Consider the following 19629-nt stretch of genomic DNA (forward strand, 5'->3'; position numbering starts at 1 on the left):
AGCCCTTTAAAGGTAACCTGTCACCTGGATTTTAGATATAGAGCTGAGGACCTGGGCTGCTAGATTGCCACTAGCACACCTGCAATATCCAGTACCCTTAGCTCTCTGTGCTTTTATTGTGTCAAAAAAATGATTTCATAGATATGTAAATTAACCTTAAAGGAGTCCTGTCAGATGAGTCCAGCGTTCTCTGACTCTCCCACTGTGAAGGAGCACAGCACCCGCCGAATGTCCTCCTTGCTCCCAGACGTCTCAAAGTTAGAGCACCGTAATCTCGCGATGCGCGAGCTAGCACATGTGCAGTGTCAGCATAGTGTTCCTTCCCTGTGCTGGCATCAGCCTCACGGAACGAAATGCGCATGCGATAGCTCGCGCATCCCAAGAACATGGCGCTCTAGCTTTGTGACGTCGGGGAGCAAGGAGGAGATTGAGGATGCGGGGCAGTGCTGGGCTCCTTCACGCTGGACTCATCTCAGGTTAATTTACTTATCTATAAAATATTTTTTTTGACACAATAAAAGCACGCAGAGCTATGGGGACTGGATATTGCGGATGTGCTAGCGGCAATCTAGCAGCCGATGTCCTCAGCTCTATGCCCAAAATCCAGGTGACAGGTTCCCTTTAAATCTACTCAAAAGTTTAGACATGTTCTTAATAGCCATGGGATTCTGATTTACATAGATAGGATTTCAAGTGACTCAACATTTCTCACTGGATTAGGTCATCTTCAGATCTAATTTTTAAAACAATTCTACAAGAAAATCCTCATTATATCATCAGCTATTGTTTTAGCTTTCTGCCCATCTTAATATCCTATTCTCTTCTTCTGAAAATCATACAATATCCTGTCTTGCAAGGGCCTGAATTAAGTCCTTGGGAAAGTAGAGACCTATGACCTGCATCTGCTGCAATAAGAGAGCTCTTCACAAAAGGTAACAAATACGCACGTCAAGAAAGAGTTTGTGTGCAGCCCCCAAGGCCGAGGCGTAAGCCTGTACATTCAATTGACAATAGGACTGTGACTTGTTTTCAGAAAGCACGATGTGGTAAGACCAACTGATGGAACGGGCCACAGACTAATACACGGATCACAAGATATTTAGTATAAAAGGAAAATAAATAGCACAGGGAGTGTTTATGCTTCTTGTAGCACCATCTATGCAAAAATAACAGCATTGCTTTCCCGAGCAGCCAGGAATCAGACACCTCTAGTATATTCCCCAGCAAGAAAGTCTTAAGACCCATCCACGTGGGCTGCTGATAGGCAAACAACTGCGCTTTTGAATGCTCGTTCCAGTCATTGCCCTGTGTCAACATGCCGAGAGATCAGCCAACAAATTAATTTGTTGCTGATCAGATATTTTATATAGAATAACAATCCGCATCAGTTATCAGCAGCATGTACAAAACAAAAAACACACATGGATATACATCCAGCACTGACTGGTGTGGTTCTTAGCTATGGGACTTCGTACTGCTGCACCCAAGTGTTTCAATAGGTTTTGAACTTTGACAAGAAGAGGAAAAGGAGAAAAAAAAACAAAAAAAAAAAACAGTAAGGAATTGGTACAAACAATATAAAAAAAATATATTGGCTGAAATATCATTTTAATTCCTTTAAAGGCACAGTTAGTAAAAACTGAACAGAAAAGTACAGGCCGAAAAATGAAAGTGATTGTGCGCTGTATTAAAGCCAAGCTCTACACAGGCCAACAACAGGGCCTGGGGACCATAAGATGCCGACCGTCGTTCCTGTGAGTGATTCAATGACATTCCTTTGTGCAAAAGCTTCTGCATGGTGCTGTACAGGGCCATGCAGGGGTCCCGAGAGGTACACCTTCTAACATAATTAGGCTGCTGTTACATTAGTGAATACAAAATATAAGATTGGCACACTAGTATCTGGAAGTAGAAAAGGTATGATTTAATGGGTACATGTGGGTAAAAACTGGTGATAAGGCATCATAAAAATATATATAAGTGATATATATATAAAAAAAAGGGGGGGTGGTGGTTAAAGGATCTTTGAGTTGGTCGGGGAAGAAAAAGGATCAAGAAAATGTCAATTGATCGCAGATGATGAAGTGAAAATGGTCCGGTTTATTCTCACTTCATATAAACGATGCAGATGGTCAAATTAAGTAAAAATGCAAGTTCATCAAATGTGGAAAAAATATGACTCCTGTCAGGACGTAGATCGTTCCAATAAATGTCAAATAAGGTGTTATCACCAGTTTTTACCCACATGTACCCATTAAATCATACCTATTCTACTTCCAGATACTAGTGTGCCAATCTTATATTTTGTATTCATTTTCTCCATTTGTCTGAGGGTGTCAGTCTTAGATTAGAGCAGCTATCTTCATAGATTTAGCCAGGTGAGCCACCATTTCTTTCAGCATTTATGCTTTTACATTAGTGATATTGATTTCTGTTGTCCTGCTCCATTACTAAACAAACGGACATGCTGGATCCACACAACTGAAGTGAACAAAGCCCGGTGGCCCCCACAGATTGTTATGGGGTCTGTTGGGTTTCAAATAGGAAAACCAGCATCTTAATGAACATAATAGTACCACATGCAGAGCTATTTTGTTAAATATTTTTGATGGAACCTGCGACACAGGATCTAAACAGAGCACCAAAAGCGGCTTTAACCTGCATATAAAAAGATAAAACAAAACACACACACAAAAGGTAGATGTACGTTTTATTGAAATCCGTCACTATTTACAGGTCAAGTTCCAGTTCCAGAATTGTTTGTTCTAAATGGAGACAATATTGATGCAGGGAATGCTAAGGTTGCTACTATAATCACATACAGATGTAGCAGGGTTAACACAACTCAAATCTCTTAACTCAATTGAAGGCGTTTCCTTAACGCATTTAGTTTGGATAAAACGTCTCATAAACCATGTGTGTTAACTCTCCTACATCTGTAGGTGATTACCAACTATGTATAAAGAACTTTAGGCTACAGGCAGACGATGGACATTTTATCACAAGTCCGTTTTAGGACCAATGGCAGTCTATGGGGTTATTCACACGGCAGTTTTTTGATGTTTGGACCGATGATAGGTCCTCTTTAAAAAGAGTACCTCCAGTTTCACAAGAAATACTATTACAGTGCCAAACGCAGCAATATAATCTTCTTTCTAAATCACTGTCTTGGGAATTTCACTGGCCAAGGTCTGTGCTGCAGGCTGCACCCCGCTCAGCCTTTCAGAATACTGTCTTCAGTGAGGAAGTCAGCGGCACTGCATCCTGCTGCTTGGGCTCCCGTACTTCTGGTAGGCTGGGAAGCAGAGCAGGACACTCTCCAGTTAAAGGGGTATTCTGGTTGTTAAAAGCTATCCCCTTTTCCACAAGATGGGGATAATCATTAGATTAGTGGTGGTCTTACCACTTGGGACACCCAATGATCATGAGAATGGGTACCCTATACCTTTTGGAGCGCCGAAAATTAAAGAGAACCTGTCACATTGAGCATGGTGTTTGAGCTGCAGGCAGCATGCTATAAAGCAGGAGGAGGTGAGCAGATTAATGTATAGTTTTATGGGAAAACATTATCTTATACATTTAAATTCCTGCTCATTCTGGGCTTTGAAGTCAAGGAGGCGGTCCTATCAGTGATTGACAGCTATCTCTGTATACACAGTCATAGAGGGAAGGTTGTCTATCACTGATAGGACCGTCTACTTGACTTCAAAGCGCAAAACAAGCAGGGATTTAAATAAATAAATTACAAGTTTTACTGAACCGTTTTCCATAAACGTATCAGGGTCCTCCTGCTCCAGAACATGGTACTGGTAGCTTGTTCCCTATAACAGCAGTAGGTCGACCATGCGCACTGCTCACCTATTTCTGAAACTCCCATTTAGATGAATGGAATGGCAGTTCACGTGCCCAACCTGCCATCTGTTCATTTGGAGATGACCCCACGGGGATACAGAGTGCCCATTCTCGTGATCAGTTAGGGTCCCAGCAGTAGGACCCTCCGATCTTAATTATCCCCTAAGCTGTGGAGAGGGGATAATTTAACAAGTGGAATACTCCTTTGAGTGCAGGCTTCAGTACAGAACTTGGCCGGTCCATGCTGCGTGTTAACGGCAAAATTACCTGGCAACGATTTAGAGAGATGACTATATTGCAAAGTCCTGCACTGTAACAGTTCTTGTGAAACTATAGGTGCTCTTTTCTTATTGCATACTACTGATGTAAAAAGAAAAGGGTCAACTGCATCTTATTCAGACTATGTATCAAGCCAAGAATCTCACACAACGTGTGTGGAGGACCAAACTCCCTCCTAACTGTAGTGTACTACAACCAATTCTCTTAAGAATCCCACAATCTCCTCTGCAAATTGGCGTTTCCTTAGAGGGCAGAAATTTAGTTCCAGAACTGCTGAGAAGTCATGATGAGTTTCCAAGGAAACTCACAAGTTAGAGAAAAGGTGTTAAATTAAGTTTGAATATTTTCCTTTACACCTTTGGACAAGGGAAGTAAAAATATTTTAGGGGAAGGGGCAGGTTAATGCGGATACTTGTTGGCGGAGCTATATATGCTTCCTGTGTGTGAGGTCAATACTACATAATATGCCTTCTACATCAGGATTTACAACCACTCTCTGTGCAATGTATGTTCATAGTAGTGTGTGCTACATGGTTAAATCCAGCATGTAGCTCCTGATACTTTAACTTCTCCATATACCAGTACAAAAACTACCTCGGATGTGTAGAAGTATACATGAATAGTCTTCAGACATTTGGAAAATACTAGCTGTTTGCTGCATGAAGCTGTCCAAAGAGTGCAATAATAATAATACAACTGTGTGTAGGATGTAGGCAGGTAAAAAGATGTCCAGGTATTAACCTCTTGCCATCCAAAAGGGGAGAAAACAATGCCACACACAGCAGCATGTTCTTAAGACATCACTCAGCAAGTTGAGTCCGGGATCCCGGCAGAACTGGAATCTGAGCAATGGTTTAATCACAGTGCTGCCTTTATGTCACCACTAATCTTATAGCAAAACATCAGATGCTAATGCTAAAACCTACAAATCTCACAAAATAATAAAAACAAAAAAACTCTATTAAAGTGACAGGCTGAAGGTAGAGTCCAGGACCAGAGGTAACCCACTGTCAGCTCATAGCTAAGAATCAGCGGAGTAAAAACTACTTTGACAAGGAGAGTCTTATCCCAGAGTGGATTCCTTGGGAAGGACAGGGGGCAAGGTGACCAGTTGGGTTTATGCATAGGTTCCACCCGTAATGAGGAGTTCATAGGCCGGGTCACGAGTTCTTCTGCAGAGCACAATGCATGCACATAGCATACCCAGGAGCTAAAACGAGAAGCAAATAAAAGGCCGTTAACCTGAGCTCAAAAGCTTTTGGTGAGACAGTAGTGCAGAAATACATAATGGGTATTAAAATATAAACAGTCACATAATTCTACAAACTGAAACCCAAAAAACACACAGGGTATAGTGGTAAAAACCAGACTATGGTCCTGTCCCGTCTCATGTAAATATACAGAACAGCAATCTCCCATTTACTCGTTTTCAATGCACAATACAAATCAACTTTCAAAATTAAAAATCAATATGATTTTTTAAGACACCATAAAACTCTTCGCTTTATCTTTAAAGAGAACCTGTGAACATGAAAATCTGCAGGCAGCATGTTATAGAGCAGGAGGAGCTGAGCAGATGGATATATCATTTTATGGCAAATGGTTCCGTAAAACTTGTAATTTATTCATTTAACTCTCTGCCCTTAGCTTGGTCAATAGTTGGCCTCATCAGTGATTGACATCCTTACCTGTGTGTATAAATTGATAGCCATCACCAATAAGATGGCCCACTTTGCTACGAAGCTCAGAAAAAGCAGAAATTCAGTTGTACTGAATCTTTTCCCACAAAACTGTATATTAATCTTCTAAGCTCCTCCTGCTCTAACATGATGCCTGCAAACAGCACTGCATTTTAATGGTGACAGGTCCCCTTTAAATTATATGCTTACTTCCGAGGCCTGCAGGGAACAGCTGATTAGTGGTGGTGCGGGATGTCAGACCCTCACTGATTGAATACTAATGATCTATCCTGACGAAAGGTCATCAACATTAGGCACCTCAGAAACAGCAGTTCTGACATGTTGGAACACGGCACATGACCACTGTAGCCAATGACTGACCTCAGCAGTCTACAGCTGATGACAGTGATTGGCTGCAGCGGTCAGGTGCTGAAACCCTGCAAGTCACAGCAGTCTGTAATCTGTATAATGTGATTAGATTCAGCATCTCACTAGTGCAGCCAATCACTGTCCTCAGCTGTAGACCATTGAGAAGAGTCACTGGCTGCAGCAGTCACCTGCTGTATCCCGGCAAGTCACCACTGTTCGTATGCAGACAGCAGCGGGAGCTCTGGAGGATCAATAAGGTGAGAATGCCTATACTTTTATTTAAGCAATTGTAAGCTTGGCAAGGATTTTTAATTGTCACTATACATTAATCTGGTTACTGCACATTATCCCTTATTGATTACTAAATGATTGGTGGGAGGCCCAAACCCAAAAATGCATGTCCCATTTCCCTGTTCCGAGTACAGTGCTGAACTATCCCCTGCAGTCATAGAAAATTAATGGAGGGACACCATTAGGAACAGGCAACCCAACCAATCAGTTAAATTATCCCCTATACAGTCGACAGAAGATAACCCTATAAGCTGCCTAGGTTTAGACCCCGTGTATGGCAGACGTGCCCAGACCAAAAACTGAGCACTGGTAATTGTAAGTATTTTAGGAGGCAGGCAAAGTAGAAACGTCAATCATTGTTACCATTAATACAGGAAACCAAACCTGTCGTTCAGGTTCTCAAGACATTTCAGCTATGAGTGCTAGTCATTTTAGTGCATAAACAAGAGAACATTTCCAAGCATCACACTTTGATTGTATATTTCATTTATAGGATGACAACTTTTAAAGTATCAGTCACTTACTAAAGGGCCCTTTACATGGGGCGAGAATTGCATAGATTATCATTAACTAGTGTTCATAGTAATGCGGTGATCGGGCAGTGTAAATGTGCCACCGACTACCTGATAAACGAGTGAAATGCTGGTTCATCGAGTAATCCAATTGTTTGTGCGCACGCAAAAATAATGGTTTACTGACATATTGTGCCGTGTAAACACGATCGCCTGCCGGCAAATAATGAGTCAGTATGGGGAACAGCAATGGAAAAAGCTGGAGGAGATCGCTGCATGTAAGTACAGTGGTCTCCTCCACCAGCGATCAGCACATTGTTGGGAAGGAACACTATGTGCTGTAATATCGTCCTGTGTAAAGGGACCTTTAGACTGAGTATGTGCATAAGAAGGAAAGGACACCTAAAGCTGGCTATAGTTATGAGACGTGTCAGTTTTGCAGACTGCTGGGCATTACCGGCCCTGTTCTTTCAAACAGGCAGCCAGTAACAGTAAATATAATAATTACAGTAATTATGCGTGTTGGATATTTTGAGTAATAGGTGGTCATAAAACTATGGCAGGAGTAATCAGTGAGAGGCTAACTGGATGTCACAGTAGAGGTGCTTTTCTCTCTGCCGTATCTGGTGAATGATTCAGTATGTACAGAGTGATAACTGAGCTTGTGTATCCAATAGCCTATTTAAATCACATGACTGTGATATGGATGGTCTATCTTTAGGACAGGCTATCAATATCAGATTTGTGGCGAGTGTGAAAATAATTTTATTGAATTACAATTATGTACTCTTACATCATAAGAACATCTTACCTGTATTGCAGCGAACCCTAGCGCGGCCCATATTACATACATCATTATTTCCTGCAGTTTTTCCACCACCAGTGCCTCACAGCCCTAGAAATAAACACATTTTAAAACACACATATATCAACACTATCAGGGGCACATATTAACCTATTTTCGTCACTATTGCGGTGTTAAAGAGTCATAAATTACACTATGGCACTATAATTTGCTACTTTTTTAACTCCTCCCCACTTCTTGAAAGGGGTGAGGATAAGCATGAGAGGCACATCCTATTGCCAGCAGCTGGATTAACTACAACATGTCAGAAACGGGCTTAAAGAGAACCTGTCACCAGGATTTTGTGCATAGAGCTGAGGACATGGGTTGCTAGATGGCCACTAGCTCATCTGCAATACCCAGTCCCCACAGCTCTCTGTGCTTTTATTGTGTTAAAAAACAGTTTTGATCCATATGCAAATGACCTGATATGAGTCCTGTATCCGGAGATGAGTCAAGCGGAAAGGAGCCCAGCACTGCCCCGCGTCCTCCAAATCTCCTCCTTGCTGGCTGACATCACAGAGCTGGAGCGCCGAAATCTCGCGATGCGTGAGCTAGTGCATGCGCAGTGTCGGCATCATGTTCATTCCCTGTACTGGCATCAGCACAGGGAACGAACTACGCATGCGCTAGCTCGCGCATCGCAAGATTTCAGCGCTCCAGCTCTGCGACGTCAGCCAGCAAGGAGGAGATTCGGAGGACGCGGGGCAGTGCCGGGCTCCTTTCCGCTGGACTCATCTCCGGATAAAGGACTCATATCAGGTCATTTGCATATGGATCAAAACTGTTTTTTAACACAATAAAAGCACACAGAGCTGTGGGGACTGGGTATTGCAGATAAGCTAGTGGCCATCTAGCAGCCCATGTCCCCAGCTCTATGCACTAAATCCAGGTGACAGGTTCCCTTTAAGTTACAGCACAAGTCTACGTATACGTAAATAAATGCCCGACAGTGACAGATGCGCCCGATTTATAAAGAGACATCTTGCTCTTAAGGTACTTTCACACTAGCGTTTTTCTTTTCCGGCATAGAGTTCTGTCCTAGGGGCTCAATACCGGAAAAGAACTGATCAGTTTTATCCCCATGCATTCTGAATGGAGAGCAATCCGTTCAGGATGTCTTCAGTTCAGTCGTTTTGACTGATCAGGCAGAAGATAAAATCGCAGCATGCTACGGTTTTATCTCCGGCCCAAAAAACTGAACACTTGCCTTAATTTATATATATATTTTAAATAAAATATAAATAAATAATATATCGAAACGGATCCGTTTGTCCGTATGACAAACGGACAGAACGATCCATTCTTGCAATGCATTTTTAAGACGGATCCTGATCCGTCTTAAAATGCAATCAGTTGGCATACGTTTTTCCGGATCCGGCAGGTAGTTCCGGCGACGGAACTGCCTGCTGGATTCTTCTGCCGCAAGTGTGAAAGTAGCCTAATAAGTTAGGGACATGTTACTCTAGCCACAGGGGGTTAAGACTGCATATGGGAATGCAAGTCTTGATAAATCTCTCCCTATGAATCCATTTTTATTTCAAGCAAGTGAAATGCTGCATTGGGAAATTAAACACTGCCAACTTTATCTACAAGTACACAAATAGTGTGCATGTGGCTTACCTCAGAGTACAGATCGCCAGGTCTGCTCATGCTGCCTGTACAGTTAAACGCATTATCTCGGCAGCAGCTTAACGGTACACTGTTATTCTTTGATTTATCAAACCATGGGGTCTTCTCCCAGTCTGAATAGTTGTGAATCCCGCAGCAATGAAGCTGTAAACAGACCATTCTCCAGTTAACATGCGGATAAGTACAGATAATTATTTCTTCCACAAATGTATTCTTACATATTCTTACCTGTCTCTGAACATAATCAATTGCCCGACTTGCTGAGTCAGAGGAAACGCCATTGTACTGATTGAATACATTTGTAATGCTCTTATCAACTTCATCTTCTACCTTTAGAAATACAACACAGAATGTTTAGTTAGCGCCAGGTTATGTTTGTTAAGTTGGGCGTCTCTGGAAATCCACTGCACACTTTGTAATGCTCTTTAATCACATAGACTAACTCAAATTTCTGCCAAATTCCTTGTACTTGACAGCAGTATATTGTGGGAGCGCAGATGACAATTATAAAGTAAGGGCTCATGCACACTACCATGATCGGTCCGGGAAACACAGTCCATGTGTCATTCGCATCTCCTGGGCTGACTACGTCTACCCTGCCGCCAGCTTTCTGTATCCTAATAATATTTGATACAGTCAGTATCTGATCACTGGGCGGTTGCAGTGTACTCATATAATCATGTGAGTACATTGTAGTAGCTCCGCAATCAGATATGAACTGACTGTCATAAATTACTAGGACAATTCAGGAGAGGGGAGCCATGGTCGGCCCGGGAGATGCAACCGACATACAGACTGTTTCCCAGACTGATCATGGTCATGTGCATGAGCCCTTAGGCTAGGTCAGGGTTGGCCAACCTGCGGCTCTCCAGCTGTTGTAAAACTACAATTCCCACCTTGCCCTGCTGTAGGCTGTCTGGGCATGCTGGGAGTTGTAATTTTGCAACAGCTGGAGAGCCGCAGGTTGGCCAGCCCTGGGCTAGGTCCACATCTTGGGACAGAAGTTCCCAATGGAGCTTTCATTGCAGATGCTGGCAAAAAAGTGCTGTGGTATTCAGCCTATAGAAATGCAAAAAATGTAAGGGGAACCTAACAGATCCAATTAGGACGAGGGCTATGTCAGTGCTGTTTGTGCCTGTATTTTGTTTTTTTATTCCAATACTTGAGTAGAAAATAGAAAAAGCATCTCTGATGTAAAACCCAACCTTAGGAATAAGCTATTGGGTTCACATGTCTGTCAAGTGAAGTTAAATAAGAGTAATTCCATTAAAAGTCAGAACATAGAAAGTAGCCAAGTACACATCTGGAGAAAACGGACATCAGAAAATGTGTCAAGTTACTCAATGCGGACACAATGGGATACATAGAGAGGGATACTGAAGTGATCTGCAGGAAGCAGGAGCTCAGCTGATTGATATATTTTTGCGGGGAAAGATTCAGTAAAACTTGTATTTAATTCATTAAAATCTCAGCTTTTTCTGAGCTCAGTAGCCAAGTGGGCGGTCTTAATGATTATACACACAAATTAATCTCTGTTATTTCTAACTAAAACCACCCCTGTAAACAGCTCTCCGTACATGGGTGAGGTGTTCTCAATGACTGACAGCACTTCCTGTATACACACTTTTTTGTCTCATGCACACAAACTATCCAATAAGTGGTCCAAAAATCGCGGATCCACAAAATACGAATGCAATCCGTGTTGCATCTGCATTTTTTGTGGACACTTCAAGTATAGGACATATTCCAGCTCTTCATGTAACATATATACAGATGTGGCAAGCGCACCGATCATTCGTGTGCTTTCCATATCCAGATGTTGTTCTGCAAAAAGAGACTACGTCCGCTAAATGTGGACCACGGACCTCTTGAAAAGAAGGGTTCCGCAAAATAAAACGTGGATGGCACATGGACCTATCCGTATCTTGGGAATCTGAAATTTGCAGACCACAAAACAGATACGGTTGTATGCATGGGGACTTACGCAGAGAATGTTATCAATCACTGATAACACCTCCCTTGTGTACCAGAGAGCTGTTCACTAGGGTGGTCTTAAAGATGACCTGTCTGCAGGCAGCATGGATAGAGCAAAAGGAGCTGGGGAAGGGAAAAATTTTGTAGGGAAAAATTCAGTAAAACCTCTAATTCAGGGATGCTCAACCTGTGGTCCTTCAGCTGTTGTAAAACTACAATTCCCACCATGCCCTGCTGCAGGCTGATAGCTGTAGATTGTCTGGGAATGCTGGGAGCTGTAGTTTTGCAACAGCTGGAGGGCCGCAGGTTGAGCACCCCTGTCCTAATTTATATGCTTATATCTTTGCATTTGCTAAGAGATATTGGAAATGGAGGGGAGGTTATCAGCTATCTATACATACACAATTATACATAAAATTTTATCAATCATTGATACCTCCCCCTGTACCAATGCTGTTGACAGGAGGGGAAGGTCCCTAAAAGTCCCAGTAATACAATTTGGGGAGATGCCCATTAAAGGGCTTCTGTCACCCCCAAAACCCCCCCTTTTTTTTTGGGCTTGTTAAAATCCTTTTATAATGACTATTCCCTACATAGGGCTCTTACCTTTGGCTGTGGCTTCTTTTCCTTAAAAAACGATCTTTTAAAATATGCTAATCAGTTCACTACCAGCAAGTAGGGCGTCTACTTGCTGGTAGCCGCAGCAAAAAACCGCCGCCTCGTCCTGTCGATTGACAGGGCCAGGGAGCGCTCTACTCCTCCAGCTGGTCGTGTCATCATTTTAAATCCTGCGCCTGTCTTTATTCGGCGCAGGCGCTCTGAGAAAAGGAGGCTCGCCTACTCAGCACTCCCTCAGTGCGCCTGCGCCGATGACGTCACCGAAAGAGAAGACGTCATCGGCGCAGGCGCACTGAGGGAGTGCTGAGGCGAGCATCCTTCTCTCAGAGCGGAGGGGGTGACAGAAGACCTTTAACATAGCAAACCACACCAGCCTTCCACCTTCTAATTAAAACTGGGGTGAGGTGTGTAAAAATGCAAAAATGTCACACACTGTTTTTGCCAGAGACCTCAATAAGTCACAAATGTCCTATTTTGCAACCTTTTGAAGAAAGAGTTCTGAAGTGCAGGGATTGATAAATTCTCCCAATGAAAGCAAGTGAATACACAAAACATGAAACAAATGGGCACAAGTGACGTGCAGATATCACTTACTTTCGCTCTGTAGATGTATCCCAGAACGACCACGACAACTTCAGTAACAAATACCAAAAGCAAGATGATCACAAACTGAGAAAAGAAAGTCACAGATGTTATAAATGGTCAAACAGGTGCAAAAATTGGCTGCATAACTATAAGGCCCCTTTTACACCAGCGTGACGGATTAGGTCCGGATGCTTTCGGGGAAACACACACATTTTGCAAGCAAGTTCAGTCAGTTTTGTCTGCAAAGTGTTTTCCGCGCGGGTGCAATGCGTTTTTCACACGGTGATAAAAAAAACCCTGAAGGTTTACAAACAACATCTCTTAGCAACCATCAGTGAAATACGCATTGTATCCGCACGTGCTTCCGGATGCAATGTGTTTTTCACTGAAGCCCCATTCACTTCTATGGGGGCAGGGCTGCGTGAAAAAGCAGAATATAGAACATGCTGCGATTTTCACACAATGCAGAACTGATGCGTGAAAAAATGGATGGGTCAGGATTCAATGCGGGTGCTATGCGTTCATGTCACGCGTTGCACCCTGCAGAAAACTCGCTTGTGTGGAAGGGACCCAAGAGTAGAGGTGACCTAAACTGGGAAATCAGAATGAATGAGGAATGATGAGAATTTGGTTTTATGAAAAGAAGAATTTATGAATGGTAATCTGGTTAATAACGGTACACAACATCGCTCAATGCAGAATGGCATTAAACGTGACTTGAGGGGTCATTGGTGGCATATCACTAGGATAGGTGCTGATCTCCAACTCTGGGACCCACACCTCTCTCTCCCAAGTGAGCTGTGGAAGCATGGCCACCCTCCATTCGATGGGATTCCTAAAATAGCCAAGGAAAGCTTGTTAGTGATTATCTGGCAGTGCAAAAGTGCCACCAGCTCCCCAATGAATCGCATTATTCATGCGGCCACAAAAATCATAGTTTGCCAGCAGCAGATTGTGCTGTGTTAGGGTACTTTCACACTTGCATCAGAGGATTCGGGCAGGCAGTTCCGTCGCTGGAACTGTCTGCCGAATCCGGCAATCCGGACGCAAATGGATGCATTTGGCAGACGGATCTGGATCAGTCTGACAAATGCATTGAAATACTGGATTTGTCTCTCCGGTGTTATCCGGAAAAACTGATCCAGTCTTAATTTTTTTCACAGATTCAAAGGTCTGCGAATGCGCAGACCGGAAGAATAGATGCGACAATTTTAATGCCAGCACTAATACATTTCAATGGAAATTAATGCCGGATCCGGCATTCCGACAAGTGTTCATGATTTTTGGCCGAAGATAAAACTGCAGCATGCTGCGGTATTTTCTCTGGCCAAAAAACGTAAGAGGGAATGAACTGATGAATCCTGAATGGAACGATCTCCATTCAGAATGCATTAGAATAAAACTGATCCGTTTTTCTCCGGTATTAAGCCCCTGTGACGGAACTCAATACCGTAAAAATGTCTTTAAAAAAATAAAAAAAGCCATGGCATCAGTGGGGGCCGCCCTAAAAAGGTAACACCCTAATTAGACTTTTACAAAACTGATGAAAGGTCCTCTTTAATCAGTGTCACAGGAAATCATATGGCCTAGTGAGGCAGCAGCACTCACAAAGCACCTGGCCTCTTCTAACACTGATCGGCGCCGGGGAGGGGGTCGCGGGTCCCATCCAGACAACAGGTCATCAATATTAAATTCCCGGATAACCCCTTAAAAAAAATAAAACAATCCAGAGATTTGCATATCAAGGTTCCAGATAGCCTAATAAAAGGCTTTTGTATTTTGCGTCTGTTACTTAATGAATGAATAAATGTGTTTCTCAATGTAAATTTTCCTGTTGTCAGCAGAAAGATAAGAGACAAAACAAAATGATCCCTAGGTAAATAGTGCAGGTAATTAAGCTCAGCATGGAGCTTTTTTTTTGCAAATTCCTTATGTCTTGGTGGCATGTCTGGCGAGCAGTCTGTACTACCTACCCATCTTATATGCAAATGGGCAGTTAAAAAAAAAAAAGCCCCAAAGCGGAACACTAGTTCCAAATAACTGGACCGTATAAACTCGCCGCCGATCAGCAGTCAGCTAATTTGCATCTTTCATCAGGATGAAAGATGCCCAATTCTCAGCAGCATATCTCCCTGTATATTCAGGGATCTGCTGCCGATAATCAATAGAACTGAATGGGGGAGGAACTGTGGTAGCAATCGTTCCTTCAGCCTGTGCAATGGATAATTGTTGATTGTCCTCGCCAAATGTCGCCAGAGTAATAGGCCGCTAAATCCTGTATTACACCAACCGATTATCTGAACAATCACCACAGATTTTTTTGTTATACACAAACTATTGGTCTGATTGGACAGATATTGGTCAGATAATCAGAAGACTATAATGGGGTCCGTTATGTTTCCGCTCAGAAGATGATTTTGGAGCAGAGACAAAAGTTGTGCATGCAGGACTTTTGTCTCCGCTTCAAAATCATCTTCTGAGCGGAAACATAACAGACACCATTATAGTCTATGGGGTCCTTAAGTTCAGTTTGGCTCAGTTATGTGCCTTCTCCGTCCTAAACGGAGCAGGAGAACGGAAAGGCTGAACGGTGATGTGAACGAAGCCTTATTCTTAAACTGGCCATCTTACCATAACATGGAGAGACACTTGTGCCAGCTGCTGCTGGTACAGAGGTCCTCAAAACACATCTGAATGCCAGGACTCAAAAATAATGTGCATGGGTCGCTTTACAGCAAATCATTGCATCCTGGCGGACAAGTAACGGAGGGGTGGCCACAAATGTACATGGCTCTCTAAATTCATTATTTAGGAAAGAGCCGGCCACAGAAGTATGGAAACCACCACATTTTATGGCACTCTACATTTAAATGACTCTGTATATAAACAGTCCACTTACCGTTGCTAGCCCACAGCGACTTTCACGGATTGTGGCACAACAACCAATCAAGCCTATGATGAAGAGGAGGGCTCCTGCAGCTATTATAATTACACCAGGAATCAGGGTGTAAACATCTTCAAAAAAGTGGTCATAATCGTCATAAGTGATGAAGACATAGGCCCCCACATAACACAGGATGCCTGCTGCAGCCTGAAATTATAAAAAGAAACAGCAAGTTAACAATATCATCTGGACATAAAGGCACCATTTTCCCCAGAACCAGCTAAGTAGATGAGATTTTCAATCTCTCATTTACATGGTGCTGAACACTGTATACATACACTCTTAAAGGGAACCTATCACCATGAAATGCAGTGTAATCTGCAGCATGTTATACAGCAGGAGGAGCTGAGCAGATTGTCAGAAAGCTAACATTTAAATATCAGCCCCTTGTAAATTCAGTTGTACGCGGTGGTTGTCTCATCGGTGATTAGCACGTTCACAACATCCGCTGTACATGTACGGAGGATGTCGGCATCCACAATGGCTGCTGGGTTTCTGCTGTTTCACACAACATACAATCAGGACTAATATCTACTATCGGCGATAATGCCAATGGTCAATATTTAACTCCGCAGGTTCCATATAGTCAATTATGACCACGGCATCTAAGGCGGCGGTCCCTGGAAGTGCAGTGCTCTCAGGGCCCAAACGGTATCCCTGTGCCGAGTTTGGGTAAACCGTTGATTGAAAGCGATAGGCCTGGTAGCCTTGTACATGATGCCATAGAGAATCACTGTTTCGGGGCAGCAGATTCCTGCTTACACAGTGTGATCTGCTGCCCAGAAACCATGAGGTCACCTGATGAATGATAGATGGCTCGATCCTACAGCTACACTGGTCTGTCCTAAGAATGCTTCTTCCCCATAACTGCCCCAATCATGGGCCTTAAAGTAGGGAATCGACCGATATAGATTTTTTTAGAGCAGATACCGATAACCTGTGAACTTTCAGGCCGATACCCGATAATTTTTACCGATATTCTGTGCATTTTCATTTTTTGAAAAATAAAATATATAACTTTTTCTGTTACAGCGTTCACCACATAGGAGATTTTTTTTGAATATTTTAATAGTTCGGACTTTTCGGGCGTGGCAATATGTGATATATTTATTGTTTATATATTTTATATGTAAAATTGGGAAAGGGGGTGAATTATACTTAAAGGGGTTCTGCACTTTCATTTAACTGATGATCTATCCTCTGGATAGATCATCAGCTTCTGATCAGCTGTTTGAGAAGGTAGCAGCGCTCCAGCAGTGCCGCGGCCTTCTCACTGTTTACCGCCGGCCCACTGACGCCACGACTAGTATCAACTAGCGTGGGCGGGGCTAAGCTCCATTCAAGTGAACAGAGCTTAGCCCCGCTCACGCTAGTTGATACTAGTCGTGACGTCAGTGGGCCAGCGGTAAACAGTGAGAAGGCCTCGGCCCTGCTGGAGCACTGCTACCTTCTCAAACAGCTGATCGGCAGGGGGTCCTGGGTGTCGGACCCCCGCCGATCAGAAGCTGATGATCTATCCAGAGGATAGTTCAGTTAAATGAAAGTGCAGAACCCCTTTAATATTTCGTTTTTTACACTTTTTATTTAATAACTATTTCCCCCCTTAGGGGCTAGAACCTGGGATCTTTTAATCCCTTGTCCTATTCACCTTGATAGAGCTCTATTAACATACGGTCATGTGCAAGAGGAGCAATCGTTATGCCATCGCTCATCCCCATGTAGGGCAATGTGTGCCGGCGGTAGATGACTATTACACAGCGTGATCTGCCGCCGCCACCATTGTGATTTCTAAGCATGCTTAAAAAAAAAAAAAAAAAATCACAATTGCCCGATAAACAGGCATCTAGAGACAGTACTAGACTGCCAACAGGGGGTCATAGGAATGCTCCCTAGCGATCATCTGCCTCTAATACACTCTTTAGGCTACAGTTTTATTACTCCATAACTGACACTGGTATATGATATTACTGTAGGGGAAAGCTTGGGATCTAGTGATCACCAGTCAGTGTGGTTTACTATAAGTACAGTGACTGAGTCACACCACACAAAAACAAAAGTTTTAGATTTTAGAAAAACAGACTTTTCTAAAATTAGATTAGTGGGAGTGCTCCATAAAAAAAAAAAAAAAAATAGCAAGGAGCCAATGCCCAACCTGAAAAATTTAGGAGTCAAATGACATTTTTTGTCAAACTAATCTTATTGATTTTTTTGATTGGGTGACTAAAACAATAGATGGCGGAGGTGCAGTAGACATCGCTTATCTAGACTTTAGTAAGGCTTTTGATACTGTCCCACACAGAAGGCTTATCAATAAATTGCAGTCTTTGGGCTTGGACTCCTATATTGTTGAATGAATTAGGCAGTGGCTGAGGGACAGACAACAGAGGGTTGTAGTCAATGGAGTATATTCAGACCAAGGTCTTGTTACCAGTGGGGTACCTCAGGGATCTGTTCTGGGACCCATATTGTTTAATATCTTTATCAGCGAAATTGCAGAAGGCCTCGATGGTAAGGTGTCTTTTTCTGATGACACAAAGATTTGTAACAGGGTGGATGTTCCTGGAGGAATACACCAAATGGAAAAGGATTTAGGAAAACTAGAGGAATGGTCAAAAATCTGGCAACTAAAATGTAATGTTGATAAGTGCAAAATAATGCACCTGGGGCGTAAAAACCCAAGAGCAGAATATAAAATCAGTGATACAGTCCTAACCTCAGTATCTGAGGAAAGGGATTTAGGGGTCATTATTTCAGAAGACTTACAGGGGTCGTCCCATCATAATGATCACTGTTCAATCCGTTTCCCAAACTAATACCAGTAAATACAGCCCTCGCACATCGACGTCACAAGAGGCTACATTGTTATTACTTTAGAAAATTATTTCCTTACAAGTGATAAATCTAAATAAAAGCGCTGGTGTGACGGTATCGCTGGCATCGCGCTGACCCCAGGATAACGCTACGGCAACAAGTCACGTGACACATAGGGCACAGCTACATTGCCACATGCGACGCACCAGGGATTTCAGAAGGATAATCAAGTGGATGGATTATTTTTTTTGCAACCGTCTGGTCACAGTCGGAGCGCGACACCATGGACTATCATTATAAAAACGATGCGTGGCTTTTCCGCGACGCGTTGCCGCCTAGCCCCACCCTAAGGGCTCATATTGGATTTTACCACATTGTGGACCCGGTAAAGACGAAACCAAGGAGAAGTTTTACATCACCGTTAATTATTCTACAATCATACGGCGCATTAAACACGTGATGTCTTCAGAAAAGAAGGGGTTAAATCTGAGCAGGGCTGACTATCTCTGTGCTCCGGGGTAAAATCCTGGTGGTAACCTGAGCCCTCAGACTGGTAGGCACAGTAACCTGAGGGGCAGGAGATGGATTTCACCCGGAGCCGCTTCATCTCATGCAGGACATCTGCAATTCACCACACAAAGGCAGCACAGCGCGCAGGGGGTTAATAACAACTGTGCCACGACACCAGCCCGGCCGCCACGCAGCATGCCCGCAGTGGTCCTAACAAGAGCGCGGGTCTCCGCAGCCAGCACCGCAGGATTCCCCGCTGAGGACAAGCGCCCGCAGCCTTACCCAGAAGATGAGGTTCAGGAAGACCAGGACGGTCTTAGAGGAGATCACCTCGCACTGCCCCATCTCTCCGCTGACAATATGGCGGCTCCGCCGTGTGACGCAGCTCCCGGCTTACGGGCTCCCCAGGCAACCAGCTTCTGCCACGCCCACAGCGTAACGTGACACCGGTGGGAAGCCGCCCACTCGTGAAGAGCCGTCCTCCATCTTTGTTTAGGGAAGTGATTCTAAAAACCTGCGCCAGAAAGAGGCGGACGCTATCATATTCCAATCTAGCAGGGGTGACATAATGTAGAGTAGATTACAGAAGAGAGTTCAGCTGAATGGATGTAGTCTATTCATTTCTACTTTACAACTCAAAGCCTCATCCACACACACTTGGGGGTCATTTATCAAACTGGTGTACAGTAGAACTGGTTTAGTTGCCCATGGCAACCAATCAGATTCCAC

General features: G+C 43.3%; 1 protein-coding gene across 1 annotated transcript; it reads right to left on the reverse strand.

Moving 5' to 3' along the window:
• Nucleotides 1–3638: 3638 nt before the first annotated feature.
• Nucleotides 3639–19340, reverse strand: TSPAN3 (tetraspanin 3). Its single transcript, XM_040413611.1, has 7 exons — nucleotides 19183–19340; nucleotides 15535–15726; nucleotides 12645–12719; nucleotides 9687–9788; nucleotides 9450–9602; nucleotides 7794–7877; nucleotides 3639–5341 (listed from the first exon to the last, which is right to left on the reverse strand). Exons 1-7 carry the CDS (start codon nucleotides 19243–19245, stop codon nucleotides 5249–5251), a joined length of 762 nt encoding a protein of 253 aa, XP_040269545.1. The 5' UTR covers nucleotides 19246–19340; the 3' UTR covers nucleotides 3639–5248.
• Nucleotides 19341–19629: the final 289 nt, after the last annotated feature.

This window comes from Bufo bufo, chromosome 1 (assembly GCF_905171765.1).
Source record: "Bufo bufo chromosome 1, aBufBuf1.1, whole genome shotgun sequence".
NCBI lineage: Eukaryota > Metazoa > Chordata > Amphibia > Anura > Bufonidae > Bufo > Bufo bufo.